The sequence below is a fragment of the Habropoda laboriosa genome, unplaced genomic scaffold (assembly GCF_001263275.1).
Source record: "Habropoda laboriosa isolate 0110345459 unplaced genomic scaffold, ASM126327v1 scaffold119, whole genome shotgun sequence".
NCBI lineage: Eukaryota > Metazoa > Arthropoda > Insecta > Hymenoptera > Apidae > Habropoda > Habropoda laboriosa.
In genome coordinates this window covers 820,721-838,140 of record NW_017100225.1, presented here as the reverse complement: position 1 = coordinate 838,140, position 17,420 = coordinate 820,721, and the positions used below count along the sequence as shown (strand labels likewise).

At 45.6% G+C, this 17,420-nt stretch overlaps 1 protein-coding gene across 1 annotated transcript in view; it reads right to left on the bottom strand.

Annotated features, from left to right (window-relative positions):
• The window catches only part of LOC108571155 (synaptogenesis protein syg-2-like), a gene marked incomplete at its 3' end in the record, with an annotated part of 80,310 nt that overhangs the window by 12,593 nt on the left and 50,297 nt on the right, over positions 1-17,420 (bottom strand). The window contains exon 7 of the mRNA XM_017933134.1: positions 13,675-13,810. Coding sequence (XP_017788623.1) covers positions 13,675-13,810 — 136 coding nt within the window. The remainder of the gene's footprint in view (positions 1-13,674; positions 13,811-17,420) is intronic.

Here is a 17,420-nt window from a genome sequence, read left to right as displayed (position 1 = left end):
TGACATAAAATATCACAAGAAGTAGCAGTAAAGGAAGATTAAATAAGAAATGCAATTCTGTGACAAATTTTTCCCAAACAGTGTTTTTAATATGTTACACAATAAAAAGTTACATTCATCAAATTTTCTTATATTCTAGAATCGAGAAAGATATGAATTCGCGTTTTTTCTTTTGATTCTTTCAATTTTTCAATTGCATTACGCATTATTGCAATAATTTCTATCGTTACATTTAATTCTAATTGTTTAGCAGCTTTTCTGCTGCTATCGACCCTACATTTCTTTTTTTTTTACGTGGAGGTAGGCCGACTCTATGTGATAAACAATTGGCAACCAAACGGTGGCTCTCCCTCTACATTCGACGGATCATCAGTGACTGAAGTGCCTCAAATATTTGGAATAATTAAAATAAAATAAATGTTGTCAACTAAAAATTATGAACGTCATAGCTAGCTAGACCTTATTTTCCTATCATCCGACAGCAACCTGTAAATCTGGCGCGAGAGTGAACGTGTTAATAAGTAAATGTTGTTCAAATTATATCGTGTTTGATATCATTTTCATCAGAAAAATCTCAGCAACATGTTAAAAAAAATTGCAGATGAAAAAAAGTAAAGTTAAAGAAATTATATTTTTCTATTACGATTTGTCGAGCCGTGAAATCTCGTAAAGGAAACCGACTGGTGTAGCGTTACAGGCTACTGCGAGTGACTGCGAGCGAGATAACATGTCTATACTGTCACTTGTAGAATCCAAACTTACTGACTCTTGTAGAGAATTTACTGTATATCGCTAATCCAACTATAACGGCGATATAATGGCCTTGTAGTGGAATAGATGTTCTCGATCCACCATTTCAGATATAATTTGCTGAATTTTATCGGTTCTTTTCCCCGTGGAAAGAGCTGAAATTAAATAACATTTTCCATTACGCTGTTGCGTGCAGTCGAATAATAATCCAATAGCTTATACGTTTCGACGTGCACAGTTGAGAGCGTAGGAAACGTTTGGCTTTTAACGTGTGCTTTGCGGTAATTCGGCTTAACTCTCGCCGTCAGAATTAATCTGGTCTCTTTGGCCCGCGGAGATTCTCGCGTTAAAATTGACTTACTGCTTTCGACGATACTTAAACAAGATACGATATCAAGATTTCTTCAGCGCTTCCTCAAACAACGAGGTTTCGGTTACATGCGGATTTTTTTCTTGAAAAATTTCCACCTTCATTTCGTATTTCATTTCACTGGTACGAAAGTTCTCTCGAGAATACGGAACTGCTTCGTGTTTGAGAAATACTCTCGAGAGCAACTCGCGATTGTTTCACTCTCGGCTTTATGTTTCGCTCGACGTACATACATATGTACGTACCTACAACGACTTTGATTCGTCTTGTTTTCGTTTGGCTGGCAATAAATGTCACGTGTGACGGTGACTCACCCCTGAGGTTCCTTCCTAGGCAAGCCGCGGCAGGACGACACGTCCTCAGTCAGTGTTTACCATGCTATCGGACGAGTGCCTTGAGAAACGACGCTTGTATCGTGCGATTCTAGTCTTGTAGAAAATTCAGTGCTCCCTCGAACAACGCGGTTTCGATTACACGCGGATTTCCAATCAATTTACATATTTAACGTATTAGTTCGTGTGAATACAAGATCGAATGCATACAAGAAGCAGTAGCATCGAACTCAAGTGCACAACGAACAGCAATTCAAGTACAAAACGACTAGTGCGTGCTACATACATAGCTGTACACAGTATATACATTTATGCGTGGATAATTGAATTAATTTCTCTTGCAATAGGATGTGTTACAGTTATTGTTCTGTGGGTACGTGTCCAACTATCGCGAGTTGTTTTTAAGAGTCTAATTGATTAGCGTCCACGGCATTGAGAAGGCTGGACACGTAATTCGAGAGTACTCTCGAGAGTAACTATCGCAAGCAACTCTCAGATAGACGCGTACCCTGTAGTTATGAAGCAACAACAAATCAGTTTCTTACTGTTTTTTTTTATGTCCTATCCTTTTCTGGGGGAACGTTTTTTCTCAGTAAGCCTTTAAACACGACATTCTTCGTTTGTTATTATTTGAACCTCGATATATGGCAATGGAGAATATCGAAGTGGTTTTATAGTGTCGTCGAATCACTTTAGACGGTTTGGATTTTACGAAATTTACTTTATTTGTTAATAGTTGTCTTTGCAATGTGGCTTTCGCGAATATCACCTGGACGGTCTAAACTGCATAGCAATTCAATGTTGACTGCCTGTTTTCTTTTTCAAGGCTGCCTTTATATTAGGAATTAGGGGGAATTTAGGAACGCGTCCGTTAGGTAAGGAATGTGCAAGGATAATGATCAGGACTCGTTAGGATCGAGGGTTCGATGGTTAGAAAGAAGAATTGCGGGGACAAAAAAAAATGGGTAGAGTGCATCAGCTTGAAGGTCTGCCGGAGGTAAGATAGGAATTCGGTAGGAAAGTGGAAATCTAGGATAAGGATCTGGATGCACGGGAGTCAAGGGACAAAGGGATGAGGATTCGACAATAGGTACGACAAGCAGTGTGTATACGTATAAGTATATGCGCATGTACTTCAACTTCTCGAAAAGGCGGGGGCTAGTTCCCAACTAAGCGGACAGTCGACGTCCCTAATTGTTCGAGGGAGCACCGTTCTTGTAAAGTAGTCTAAAAGAGAATTTCCTGGACTCTATCGCCTGTCAACTTCCGTTCTCACTCGGACAAAACGAAACATTACGTTGTGTTTTATCTCTCGAGATTCGTCAACATTTGATCGTTTATTAAAGCTCCTCTATTGTCCTCGACGTTGTGTTTCTCTATTCCTGCGCCAAGATTTTAATCTCTTGTGTGCTCAATGGTCTTTCCTCCTTCCTACCTTCTTCTTTTCTCTTCCGAACAGACGACGAGCAACTAAGAAAGCCGCTTTGCGTTTCCGTACAATACACTGCTCGACGTCTCGTTGACCATAGAAAATCAGCGAACAGAACGGAAAGGAGGACGAAACACGTTCTGTAGATATTTTAAATATTAATGATTGGTTGAACGTCAAAGAGGCGACGGCCGTGGTTCAGCTCTGCGGCTAGCAACAGCGTCGCCGTTCGACGATAGAGGATAGAGGAGCGGGCATCGACCGCGATGCAGTTCCGTAAAAGCATTCGTAATATCGCGGGGGGGTGAAAAAAGTGGAGTACAGACGGCCGTGGTTCAGCTCTGCGGCTAGCAACAGCGTCGCCGTTCGACGATAGAGGATAGAGGAGTGGGCATCGACCGCGATGCAGTTCCGTAAAAGCATTCGTAATATCGCGAGGGGGTGAAAAAAGTGGAGTACAGTGGCGGCGTTGGAGGTACAAATGCCATAAACAAAGGGGCAAGAGACAGGCTGGAATCATGGCAGGGTTATTCTCGCTGGCGTTATACTGTTTTATTACGGCCGTAATCGACTGAGTACACTGGGTTATTCGGTGTAGTGTACGTAGACGGCTTTACAATCGCCGTTGGGAAGATTTACGGCAGCGAATGAATCGGAAGACGATGAAGGGTAGCCTTCTATACGAAGCGATGCTGCATTGTTCGTTCATTCGGGCGGGGGGTATTCGTGAAAAATTGGACTGTGACAAAATCGTAAATCGAACTCGACAGAGGTTAGACGCGTGTCGTAAGATCGCTATAAATCTGGTAGGCGCAACTTCCCCGACAGTTCCGTCGTGGTAACATTTTTTCCCCGCATTTCCTCTGCTTGTCGACGAACGTAAAAAAGACCTTGGTTCCTTCCTGATATACATATATACGTTCAAGTGGCTGTATCGAATAAACCGACATCTCTGGAAATTCTTCCGGAGTTCCAAGGATCGAGTATTTTTTTATCACCTATTGTCGCGGAAAAATCTAGCCGTTTTTAACCGTCTCGTAAAAGATGGTCGTCGAAGTGTGGAAATTAGCTACGCGACCGATAACAGATAGAAACTTCAAAGACCGTGCTCTGTAGCCAACGAAGAAACGACGCGTTAGCAGAATATCGAAATTCAGTCGACGAATAAACTATTCGTAAATATTCATAAGACTTTTTCCGGAATTCGTTATAGTTTCCCGGGTAATTAAGGCAATTAACATGCGAGCTAGGAAGATCATGGGCAAGCGACATAGCCACCACGGGTATAGCATCCTTCAGTGTCCGGTTTCGTAATTAAGACACTACGTGAACGCTTTTACGGAGCTTTTTTGAAATGCAAAGCGTTTTGCAAATCGCGCTTTCTGAAACGCGCGATGGAAAAGAAATTTTCGATAATACGTATTTGCGTAGCGACGTGCTACAAAAAGATACAGGCATGCAGCTATCGGGAAATGCTTTGAGAAGAAAAGTCGGTTGAATGGAGCGGTATAAATCTATTCCTGTTTATTTCATTAGAAAAATTTCCTCCCTCGTTTTCCGGTGTACTTCTTTGCTAACCATGGTTGTGTACGTGAAATTGTTGGAATAAATGGATTCCCCTGGTTGTCGGCAAAAGGTATCGTTTCCGCGTGTTCTGCGTTCGATCCAGCGCGAGCGTAGCGGTTCAATATTTTTCAAGCATCGAGAACCATCGCTCATTATATTTCTATATTTTCCCTGTATTTTTGCCACCAGAGATTTTCCCGCGGATTTTTTGGTATAACCATTTATTATTTGTCTGCAGTCGTTTGTCATTTTTTATCGCAAATTATAGGATGCAGCCGTTTCGTTTCGTTCACGCGTCATCGCTTCTAACGATGCGAAGTGACGAAAGGTGGGGGTATTGATTTACGAACACGACGCGGCCCGCTAAACCGTTTACGTTTCATCGGTATTCGCGACAATCGAATAATACGCGTTAGATCACCGATAATCATCATCTGCACGCGTAATGTCAAGCGGCTACGCGTTCACTATTCCGGCGATGCTTTTAACCAGCCGTATTTGCACGCATTCGCATCATCACTCGGCAGGTCCCGGTTCGTTGGGATTACGTGTCCCAAAGGGAAGTCGAAGTTTCGCGGTCAGGGCACATAACGTAACGGCCATACATAATGTGTTTGTGTTGCGTAGCCGTTCGCGTGAGAGGTTGTTCGCCCGTGAATAAAGTATTAAACCAAAAGCCCGTTTGCTGCTTTTCTCTGTCTGCTGCACTCTCCACCTGGACTGACCAGCCCGGCTACGCGCGTTTTAAAACGGAATTTCAAAAGGCCTGATTTCATCTCACGTTTCCGCTCTTTTCCATTCTGTGTGAAAGCCAGAGGAACTGAGAGCGATACGCGTTTCTTTCACATCTGGACAATTATTTCGTTTGATTCAGCGGCAGACCCGAGTCGATTAATTTGTCCGATTCGCGTCAATTATTATAAATTCGGGCAAACACCGTAACCGAATCTCACCGAGCAGTTCATTTCTCGGACGTTGAATTCCGAAACACGGCGCGACCTCGAAATCGAAGGAACCTGGTGAAAGAGGTAGTGCATAGTTGGACTGTTGGATGAACGGGGTAAATACTGGTGGAAGGAGCAAGGAACGTCGAAGGAATTTGTCGCGGGTGACAGTCACCGCCCAGCACGGTGGTCCTAATATATTTCAAGAGACGCGCGTCACTCCCTTCCGACCCCTTCGCAACCCCTTTCAACCTGCTTGATTCGGAAAGCCACCGCAGCCAGGGTCGTGCCCTCGGCCTCGGTAGAAGCTCCTCCGTTTCCTCATTCATCACTGCTACTTGCCTCTGTGAACGTTTACGTGTACACCGATGTAATTGACGCGCATTCTCATGCATATGTATGGGAACACGGAGACGCGCTCGAGTACACGACACACGCCGTTTGCCGTTTACCTTCCGACGTTTAGCAATGCGTGCTGACCGTGTCCTCTCGCACGACACATGATTCCAAGATTCCACCTCGATTAGAAGAGGCTGAAACTTTAAGTCGAACGATCGAACCACGATCGAGCGATAGTTCCGCTTACGGTCTTTGAACGTGAAGGAGTGCGATGCTAGGCAAATTATACGTTTTAGGTCGAGGGTCACGTGGCAAGTTTCACATTCCAAGTACGTATTCGGGCTTTAAGCGGCATTTTAATTCGGGTTTTCAGCTATAATTGTACACGGGACGGACGAACGAAAGGGTTATCGCGTGGCGGTCGATGAAATATTCAGCGCACCGTTGTTACGTCAAAAGAGCGAAGATTATTACTGTCCTTCGTCTCTGCGCTGTGTGCGCTTTTTCGCGGAATACGTTTAACGCAATTTTACGACGAGCGACGATTTTCTCGAGACGAAAATCCATCGACCATTTCTCGGCCTTTTTTACGACGGCCACGAAACGATCCGAATTACTTTGGAATATTCAATGGTCACGTTTTACGTACCTCGGTGCGTACTTACGTGCATACGTATGCATAAGGTTTTAGTCGCGCGAAATACGAACACGTTCGTTCTCGCGTACAAAGTTATTCGTTACTGGTAACCTTCGCGTCCAATTTAGCAGCAGTGGTAGCTGTAACGGTGGCAGCCGGCATTCCCACACGCAAGTTACCGGGACAGAACTAACGACCGGATGGGGGGTCTCCGTTTTCTAAGAGAAAATGCCACCTTTTCCGACGCTTTCTCCTCTCTGCCACCCTCTACCTTGCTTCCTTTTTTTCCCTCCGCCGCCCCCTTTTCATCTCGTTACGCCTTTCGCGACTCCGAGCGAGGACTTTATTAAATATTAAAAGGGAATCTACAATGGTTTCCTTTTTCTCTCTGCTCTTTTCCTCGTTTCGCGACTCTCCACGTCGTTTTCTTCCTCGAGCTCGTCCTCGCGCATCCGACAACTCGCGATCGGCAAATTTACCTGCTTAACGGAACAACCTCTCTTTCCCGTCCTCTCATTTTACGCTCGCCTCGACGAAAGAGGGACGCAGGGAGGATTGGAATCGGAAGGGCGGACGGCTGTTCAATTCCACGGGTCTCGTTTGCTTACGACTTGCCCGATTGGCCGCCCTCTCTCTATTCGAATCGTCGTTTCGTTCGGCTAAATGGCGGTGTTCGGTATTTACGTTCGAATTCGCACATCTTTTACAATAGCCCGGGGTTCGTTTCGTTAAATCGAAAGAAAAATTAGAGAAAGCAATTCGTGGTGGATCGTTATTTAACCGTTTCCACATTTAGAAATAATCGAGCCACGATTCCTTCGGATCGTTGAACAACACTCTTTTCTAGTCTTCCGGTGATTCCGGCGTTTCGTTCAATTTACATTTACGTCGATCTAGGATAGAGAATGGGATAGCGCGAATGTCGCAACGGATTAATAATCGATACACCGATTATACGTTTTCGATTAAAGTTGGATAGGACATAACGTCCTGTGTGTGTGTGTGTGTACGTTTGAACCTTTCGTTGCTCGAAATGACCAAGAGGCGGCACAGCTTGGCGTACGACGGTTGTAATTGCACGTTGCAGTACCGGACGTGCGTTTAATCCGACCGAAAATATCCGGAAAATAACGAGGATGATGCTAATGAAATTGAAATGATGTCCCATATATTTACCTGTTTTCGTTTTAATAACGGGACGAGTACAACGCTTTGGACGGTGACGAGTGTCGTGGAAAAATTCGTTTCGAATACATTATTGCTCGTGTCCCCTTGTCGTTTGTCCGCTTATTGATTTCTTGTCGGCCGGTATTTGTTCGACGCACGCGGCCTTGTCAACAAGGAATGAAAAACCGGCTGGTAGAAAGAAAAATCAGAGCTAGGCTGGTGATAAACGTGATTGATGAGCGAGGGTAGCGATCGCTTGGAATTTCCCTGGAATACGGCCGTCACCGCAACCGTCAACCCTATCAACCTGGTTTCCACCGAATTTACATCTATGATCCCTCCTCAATTAGCGATTTCTCCACGGCACGTAGCCAAACTGTGTTACCCGTTCTTTTCGTAGAGCGATTGCCTCGCATCCTGTTTCTCATTTGCACTCGCAAAACCGCGCGTGTCGTCCAGATTGCTTCGTGTTCGCTATTTGCTTTCGGCTTTCGAATTCATCGGTATCAAGCATTCTCGTTTAATGGAATGGCTTATGCCGCCACACCGCTCGCATTTTTTCCCACATTTCACCTTGGACTAGTATTAAATTTTTACGGTTTTTGCACAGCCGGTGAAATATATTCCGGGCACTCGTACAGAAATTACTTTTCAAAAAGAACCACCTCTCCAGATGCTTCCCCTTTGTTACTTCTCCTCGTCTTTTTAATAGAGGGATCCAGCGAAAGGTGAAGTTGATTAAAAAATGCACGCGAAGTAGACGTTTCGATATGAATGGATAAGCAGGGGGGAGAGGAATCGGTGGATCGGGTTGCTGGACGGGATCCCAATCTGGATTTTTTGCTTCTCGCTCGACAGCTTTATCAACTGCGCTATTCGCGGACCGTCGACGAGTTCTTTCTCTCTAATATTCGGAACGGCTGCCGCCCATAAATAAATGTAAACCGATGAACAAAAAAGTATCGCTGCATCGTTGCATCTTCCATAATTAGACACGCTTTATTGCTAAATTTTATCGATCATCGACCGAAATATATTTCCGTGACATTTTCTACGTCCTGCTAATTTTGATGTATTCTGTTGGAACCGATACGAAAAAGGATCGGCTGTTGAGCAGGAAAAGCATGCAGACATGAGACGGTGGAACATGACGAAATGGGAGGGATAAAAAGAAAGCTACGTGCACATTTGCACAGCCAACTATCTACTCGTTTCGTAAAATTGGTTACTCGCACGTGCTCCTTGATCGATTTACTTCATTAATTACATTCGATTATACACTTTGGTTGCACCGTGCATTTTATCCGATGCGATCGTTAGGTATAAGCGAATCTTCCGAGAGAGAGACAGAGACGACAGGCGGAATTAATTCCCCCTTTTCGATGCGTAGGATGATCAATAACAAGCGTTGCGTGTGAAAGATTAAAGTTTAGAGTAGAATTAAACTCGCGCCCGTTACCGGCTATAAATCGTCTCCGCATGATGGCCGGTGTATTTAAGCTGAGCTTAATTTTGAAACGATGATGCATCGGTTGTAGTGTCGAATAATGATATACGTATATTACCGATGACGATGATAACAACAGGAACGTCGCGCCTCATAAATTTCGTCACCGAATAGGGGGTAGTTTTCTGTTTTCCTGCCTCGTGATCGATTCTATGTACGTACAACGTACCTCGATTCCCGCTTTCAACAATTAACGCGTGAAATAAAACGCGGTGGAAGACGAGCGTGTTGGACGAGGAAAAATTTCGTACGTTTCTGCTATACGTAGTATGCAGCTGCGAGTCGTGCGGCAAAGATCGTAAAGTTTGCTGGAAAAGTCGCGAAAGTCGTTGGAAGAGAAGAGGACGACGCTTTTTCCAGCAGGCAGTTGATGTTCCGCTCTCGCGACGAACGAACGTTGCTTCGTACCGGATAAAAGCACTGCCTTGCAATTTTACGAACGAACGAGCCGCTTCGTACGTTTTTCGATTATAAGGCGATGCTACATCTTCGACTCAACTTTTCGAAATACCCGACGACAGTTTTCCAACTTTTTCCCACGGACAACTATCGACGATTGGTTCTGCGAAAACCTCTCCAGTTAGGGAATTCCTCTGACGGGCCAGTTTGTAATCGCGTGGTCAACAAAAGGGGAAACTCTAACGAACGGGATAACGCGCGAATAAGCACGAACACGAACGCAGGTTTCATTCTTGACTCCGGCAACACATCGAGTCGTGTACACGCGAATTATGGAAGGAACACTCGGAGAACCCCTTTGTTTGTGCAACATGCAGGCACGGGACGTCGCCGCTAAACCGAAAGTTGTCGACCGTCCAAGTCTGCGTAGTCGATCAAAGTTGCACGATGTCGTTAGGCACACTCCGACGAGCTCCTCGTGTTATATGCATAACGGAATAACAAACTACCAGACTTCTCTGCCGGAGCTTCCATACCTCAGAAATTCATCTCCCTGCCGGCAGATGTTTCATTCGTCGTCGTCCATTATTTTTTATTCGACGAAGACGCGTCGGGAAATGTCTCATTGTTCGAGCTATTAGTTTTACTCCACTGTACGTTGACGTAGCGGTTCTTTGTTTTCCTTTTTCCTCCCTAATTACACCGGACTGATGAAATTAATGGCAGCGAAGTGGTAGACGCAGCACAATTAACGACGTTCTATTATCATAATAGATTTAGCGTGCCGCGCAGGGAAATAAGGTCGTCGAATAGCGATCGCTCTCCGCGTCTTCCCACTTTGGAGTATTAATTTTCGTGGCACTGTCTCCTCGCATTTTTTGCCGAATTTTCAGAGTTCCACGGTTTGTATACGCGAGGGTATTTATTCGTAGCTCGAAGGAGGGTTCTTTTCGGGGTAGTTATTCAACCGTTCGTTCCTTGTTACGACTCGTCACGCTGTTGTGTCGTGGATATTAATTAGGTGCAACATGGTTCGTATCTGCGTGTCGCATTAGTTCTCGATTCTCGATCGAGAGAGAGAGAGTGGCGTGTTTCGAAACTTTGTCTATTTTGCACGGTCAGGAATGATATAATTGGTGAGTAGCGCTGCACCTCCGGCGTGTTTACTACTGCAAGTGGAAATTATTATTATTTAGCGAGGTTTCGCGACGTTGTTTCGCCGACCTCGTTACCGGTTCGACTCGTTTTCTGGATCGTCGACTCTTCAATTATTCTCAGCAACGACAACTTGTTGTTTTTCGACGATCGTCGCGACACCGATAGAAAACGCTACGAAATTGTATCGAGAGAAATATGACTCGAGAATGAATGATCCGCAAAGATGGACGAGAATCGTATAGGTATATGTACGCAAACATACGGTTGTAACTGGTTCGCGGGGTTTTAGCCGTGTGCGTCGATAAATAACCAAGTAAAACCGACGCTGAACGTTTGTCGCGTCTAGTGATTTGTGACACGGTAGTCTGCAGTCTAACCATCGAGAAATCATTTTCCTTCCCCGCCTATTTCTTCTTTCTATCCCGTCGAAATCGCGTTCCGATGGATTCTCTTTTTGCCGACGATTCAACGAGTCGGGAGATGGTTGCATCACGCTCGATTCACTTGCAGTTGAATTACCAAGAGACCCTGGGTGAAAACGTTCTCCCTACGTCTCGCAAATGGGCCAATTATAGTTGGACTAAAAACCGAGTTCCCGAGTTCTCCGTCTAGCGATAGCCGAACATATCGATTTCTAATTGAGCAAATTTACCCCGGGATATCGGAGCAGCCGTTCTTCTTTTTCGGGGTTATCGCGGAAGATTTCGAGACACGAAACTGTCTGTCGATGGGAGTCTACACAAATCCGGACTCGTATCCGCGCGTGTAGAGCAGGGGTGTATGGCGGCGCGGAGGCACCAGCATACCGGAGATTCGATCGCGCGCGTAAATGAGAGCGAGCGTGTACGCACTGTCCGGTAATGGAAGGTAGGAAATAGCTTTCCGACAAATGAACACGCGCAATGCCTGGCATACCACTCGGGACAAGGTTTCCTCGCGCGACCCAACGGATCGTTAACTATAACGCGACACGAGAGATGCCATTCACCCTCACCCTCACCTCCTCAGCTAAGAAGCTGAGATCCACTCGAATCCATTCGTCGGACGATTTAATGCACGGCTTAATTCTTCGATCAGCGAAAACGGGTTTCCTCGCGTCAGATACTTGGGCTAAGCTACTCGAAAGAAGGGGTTGCAGGTTGGTTTGCTCCTCGGCCAACAATCTCCTCTCTCTCTGTTTTCTGGTTAGCTCGATTTAAATCGCTCGGTCAGCCGAACAGAAGCTGATCGTCCGCGATTAATTTCCACCGTTCCGCAGACACCGAACGAATACGTTCGCTTCTCTTTTCCACGCGTCGCTCGTCCTTCTCGGTGTAATCCTCGACGAGATTTTCTGATCGTTAAGGTATGTCAGATGCGTTACGGCGTCACGAGCGAAACATACCACCGGGACAGAGATGCGAGCCATGTCTGACGAAGCACGTATCGTTACCACTGACAGCTCCAGGCTGACGTTGATGGACACGTCTCTGTATCGCTGGCCACGGCCACGGCCACGGTAAACTGTACAGTTATGGGCCACTTTATAACAATAATGGCTGGATTTTACCAAGAACGTCCTACCCTGTTTCGGCAGCGGTCTATGCTAAAATATGGAAACGATTTACGCGACGATTCTTTTCCTTTCGTAGAAGACTCGGCCAGTAGTTGTCCGTTTATCCTCCGCGGAACGTGAAATTTTATCAGGCTGTTTTCGAAGAACAAGTTAGCCACGAGTAGTACTGTGAGTGAACTATGCTCGCGTAAATAACGCGACTTACATCGGTTATTATCACCGGTACACCGACAGAGTAGAACATTCCCTTCAGACGTTTTCTACCATCGACCGTTTCGCTACATAATTTTAGTTTATCATCGGCCTACAGCATCATTACGGGATTATTCCGTTCGTGGCCACCATTCTGCATCACCGAATTGATTCTTCGCTGTGCGAGGAAATCCACAAGGGAGTCGCTATTGAAATCACCGTATCGATTCCAGCGAGACTGCGCCATAGGTTTATTAGCGGTCCGAGTTTAACGTTATTTCCTCCTACCCTTTGACCGTGAAATAATTTCGTTCCACCGGTACAGCGATAACTCGCTTTTCTTCCACTCCTTCTTATCTCGGAACTCGGTTAAACTGATAATAACGGACAGCAGGCGAACGTGATCCTCTGTATGGCGCCTCGTTCCGGTAAGATTTCGCGGAGAACAGCGCGGAACACGATTATTCGTCGGTCTAATGCCAAATCCCTCCCTCCATATATGTATGGGTATACATTGGAAACGAGGATAACGGTGGATGCATCGAGTGGCCGATCAGACGCACAGTCGTAAATAAACGGATAACGATACCTCGTATCTGTATCCAGCTAGCAGACGTTTCTGGCTTACGTTATGCAGGTAAACGTTGGCAGGACACAGATTGGCTGGCACGTAATTTCGTGGTATAGCTCTCTATATGCCGTTCCCGCGACTATATCCATGCCCGTGTACGTCAGGGAAATCCATTGGAATCGAATTAACCGGGAATCATACGATCCTTGCTACAAGTCGAATTACTGCGCCAGGTGTCAACGAGAAACCATACCGTATCTTTGTTACCCTGCGATACGACGTGTGCACCTGGTTTGGGAATTGATTAATAACAGACACAGGTCTCTGCTGGTCATTTGCTGGCAAGATATTCCCTGTAATTTCATACGATGGTCTGAGTGATCCAGTTACGCGGATCGATATAGTCTTGGAAGGAAACGTTCGGTTCCTTAAACGTCCACTAGGATTGATTTTACGTCTCCTCGGGTTCTAATTAACATCGCGGTCGAGTATTTCGAGCGATGAAATAACGGCACACGTTTTCTTTCACGAAAAATCAATATTAGTGGAGAAGTCACCTATTTCAGGAACCTCTTTAAGCCAGGGACATTTAACTTGCTTGGTTCTGGTTGGAGAGTAGAGGCCCCCCAACCTTTCTTTCGTCCTGGCCGCAATCCCGAGTTTTTCCAATTTATTGAAAATTAATTGAATCGAAAAGGAGAGAAAAATGGTGCTCTATCTTTCGTGCAGTAGAACCCGATGCCGGTAGATATACTCACAGTGTACTTTTAGTTTCCATCGTTCCTCGATCCCAGCCTCCTGCAGCTTCGGATTCGTTGCTCGACACACGAGAAACTTTCCTTCGTCTTCGATCGAAGGTGTCCAGTGCAGTACGCTCACGCTTGTTCCGTCTTCCTGAAACTGATACATAAAAACTGTATCTAACAAACTTCAACACTTGTTACGTTTAAACGAGTAACGTTGGTTGAACCGGTGGGGAAATTGGCCGGACCGAGGGAAACCCGTTTCCAACAATTATATTCTAAAACTGTACTGCATTTCAGAAATAAATCTCCATGACAATCGGTGCCGCTCGAGGGAACTTGCTCCATATTAATTCTTTCTCCTTTTGTGTCTCCCGTTGTAAAACGTCCTTGCCCGACCTCGCAATTCCTTCCTATTGTTAACGGCCCCACCGATTTTCACGATCTCGTATATTGCCCATTCATTATGCGTTATTCCGTTTGTCTCATTCGTGAGAGAAAGAGACAGAGAGGGGAATGAAAGAATCCGCGTCGAATAACCAGCGAATCTGAAATTCGCGTGGTGCATTGACGGCAAGGCGAGAGTTGCAAAGCGAACAGCGGGCATATCGAACGAAAACGGGCAACACGAGGAATTTGAAATCCCCTCGAAAACGAGCCGAAGCGTTCCTCTGGCGAATTTATGGCGGCAGCGTTGTCGAAATTTCGCAACCGTTATTCATGTAGATTCGGGGATGGAAAGTGTGCGTCGCGTCGCGTCGCGTCGGTATAGCGCACACGTTCTCCAAAAAGGCGAAACACGTATTCTAGAATTCGCCACGCCTGCGAAATTAAGATGAAATCTCTATAAAAATTTGTTACACGCATGCAGAATGGTTGTTCCTTTGTAAGCTTTTATCTCGATTTCTCTATCCAAGGGAGAAATTCGACTTTTATCGAATTTGCGACACCGTTCGTCCTCCTTTATTCATCGGAATCATATTCTCCTTTGTCCCCCGGGTTCGATGTTCCTGCATGTTATGCTCCCATGGTGACGCATGGTCAAAGCCGCGTCCACGTTCACTCTGTTTCCCATTATTAATTCGCGGCTGTTACCTTCATTAAAGATTCATCGTTTTACAATAACGAGAGAGCTTATGCGGTGGTAGAGTTCGTTAACTCGGACGTTTCTGATCCGATTACAGAAATTTTAAATTCTCTCCATCACGCGAAATCCCAATAGGATCTACAGAAAGTGGTCTCTCTCTTCCTTCGATTTCTAACGACACGAGGAGTTTAGACGAAACTCGGTAAAACAGCAAGAACTGTATCGGTCTGCGAGGGTTAAGGGACGGGGCGAGGGGTTGGGCAACGATTTCGAGAACGAGAAAGGAGAAAGAGGCCACGAACTACGAACTTTTCCTTCCTCTCGCTGAAAATACAGAGGAGGATGTACGTAGATCTCTGGAGGTGTTTCGTCCAATTGCCACTTTACGTACCGGCACATAGACGATTATCCACGCCTAAATTTCGCGTGGTTAGCGTATCGAACACGGCAGCGTAGATCGGAAACAAGGTATCGGCTTCTCCCAGAAGCATCTTAGAGCCGATGTCTCGGTAAATTGCTTTCCTTTACTGCCAGGCCTGAACGAGCTGTCGCTTCTTTCGCCTTTCTCTCCGTCGAGGCGTTTCTCTTTTTCTTTTTCTTTTTTTTTCCGTAGGTACGTGTACGAACGAGCATCGACAGACTGAGAAATCCGGTCGACGTTAATGGCTCGGTGGTTTTCTTTCGATTTCTTGCGGGTGTGCGCCGTGGCGGTAATTCGGAAAATCGATGGACATCTGCGGTAAACGTATTCGCACAGTTCCGGGAGAAAAATCATTTCGCAACGTAAAGTACGCGATAACTATTCTCGATGGAAGTTTGCAGCGGCGGCGCCGGAGGAGGAGGGAAATTTTCGTGAACTGGCGGACGCCTGCATACGATAAAACTCTGTGGTTAATAACTAGCCACGATAAAATCCAGGAAACTAATAATACGCGACAAATTCAAGCTTAAAGCGTAGATCCGCGGGGAAAAGGCAGTTGCGTCGCTATATTACTCGAAAATCGGTCCTCGGAGATAAATCTAGTCGCGTTTCTGCCTTCCGGGGATTTTCGAATGCCAGCGTTATAGCGGCGTCTGCTAAAACTTGGAGTTCCGTTACCGGATGGATCGTCTCTCTCTCTCTCCGCTCTTTTCTCTCCTTTTTGTCTGTTTTTTCTGTTGCGCACTATGAAAATTAGTCCGGCGCTGGAAGCGAGTTGTAATTTTTCAAAAGAAAGCTCGCGAAATATTATAGGGGGAACTAAAGGGTTGGCTCGAGCCGGATTATACGTTTCAACGATGCTTGTTTCATGCAGCTTCGTACTCGTTTCACCGTAATAAACGGCACGATCGTGCAAGATCCCTGTTTTTCGCTCATTTCCCAACAGTTGTCGCTTTCTTCGTGTAGGCAAATACAAGTTGACCGAGGACGAAGCAATCTTCTCGTTGGAGGAGAGTATTTTTAGCAACATCGATACCGCGCAGTTGCGTCGAGAGGACGGCTCGGAGGAAGCGAAAATCCAGTTGAAAGTTAGCGATAAATCGAACGGCTGAATTATCCACGAGGCTTTCGAATGACAAACGATAACGAGAGTTTACTACGCGACGATTCGCGAATTGCATCGGCGTACAGTTACCCCGCCGTAACGTCGGCTATTATCGTCGCAGCTTAGCTATTATTCTCGTTGTCACGGCTTCGAACGTGGTTGTATGACGCGTAGCGATACCCCTCGCTTCGACTAATGGATTCTACGAATTAGACGGCACCACATTGGTCACGGTGTTAGTTGTTGCTATCGCTTGCAACAACCTTAACGCAGCCAGGTTCGCAATGCTGATACATGTCTATTCTTTACATCTTTCGTCGAGGATTCCTTCGTTATCCTTCGAAATCGTCCTCGATTCGTGGCGTTCGACGCGAGATCGTTGTTCGAAGCAAGAATCACCATCCCTTTGATTTGGCAAAGAGAAGACGAAGAGGAAATTCTCCCGGTTCATTCCACGATATTTAACGCTTTGATTCGCAACTGTGTTTTCGAAGCACTCTTTCGACGAGCTTTCCAGCTACGAGGTAGGAGCGTTCAGTCGAAATGTAACAGCAGCCTACACAAAGATATCGTTTCGTTTCCGTTGACGCAGCACCAGCGGTTTCGCTTCTGTCTGCCAAAACGCTCTCGCAAGTCGTCCACATTTATCCCCGTCCCTCGGTGAACCATTATTTAATCAACCGAGTCGGTATTCCGTTGTCCTTTCAGCCATTCTAGCTCTCGTATCGTATGGACGTTGAAATGAAATCGGCGAGGTTGTTGCGAATTGTTAATTGTTCACGGCACGGTGTTAATATCTAGTAGATTACGTTAAGAAATGAACAACCGAGTTGTTTGCGGCTCGGTGAACATCGTTTTACGCGTAGATCCACCGACGGTTACTGATTGTCCTGTTATCAATTCAGATGTTCGCGCATGGGTCGATAACAATTACACCCGGACGCACCCGGTAAATTATTATCAAGCTGTCTGTCATTTCCATGAAACTATTAATCCAGTCACACTGGCAACATTGACGCGGCGATAAATCATCGAGGAACTCTTGTATTTTCTATGAATATCGATATCGATTTCACCTTTCACATTCATTTTTATCTACCCTTGGAATAAATCACCAATCGCATCCGATCGTCCAATCATTCTTTCTT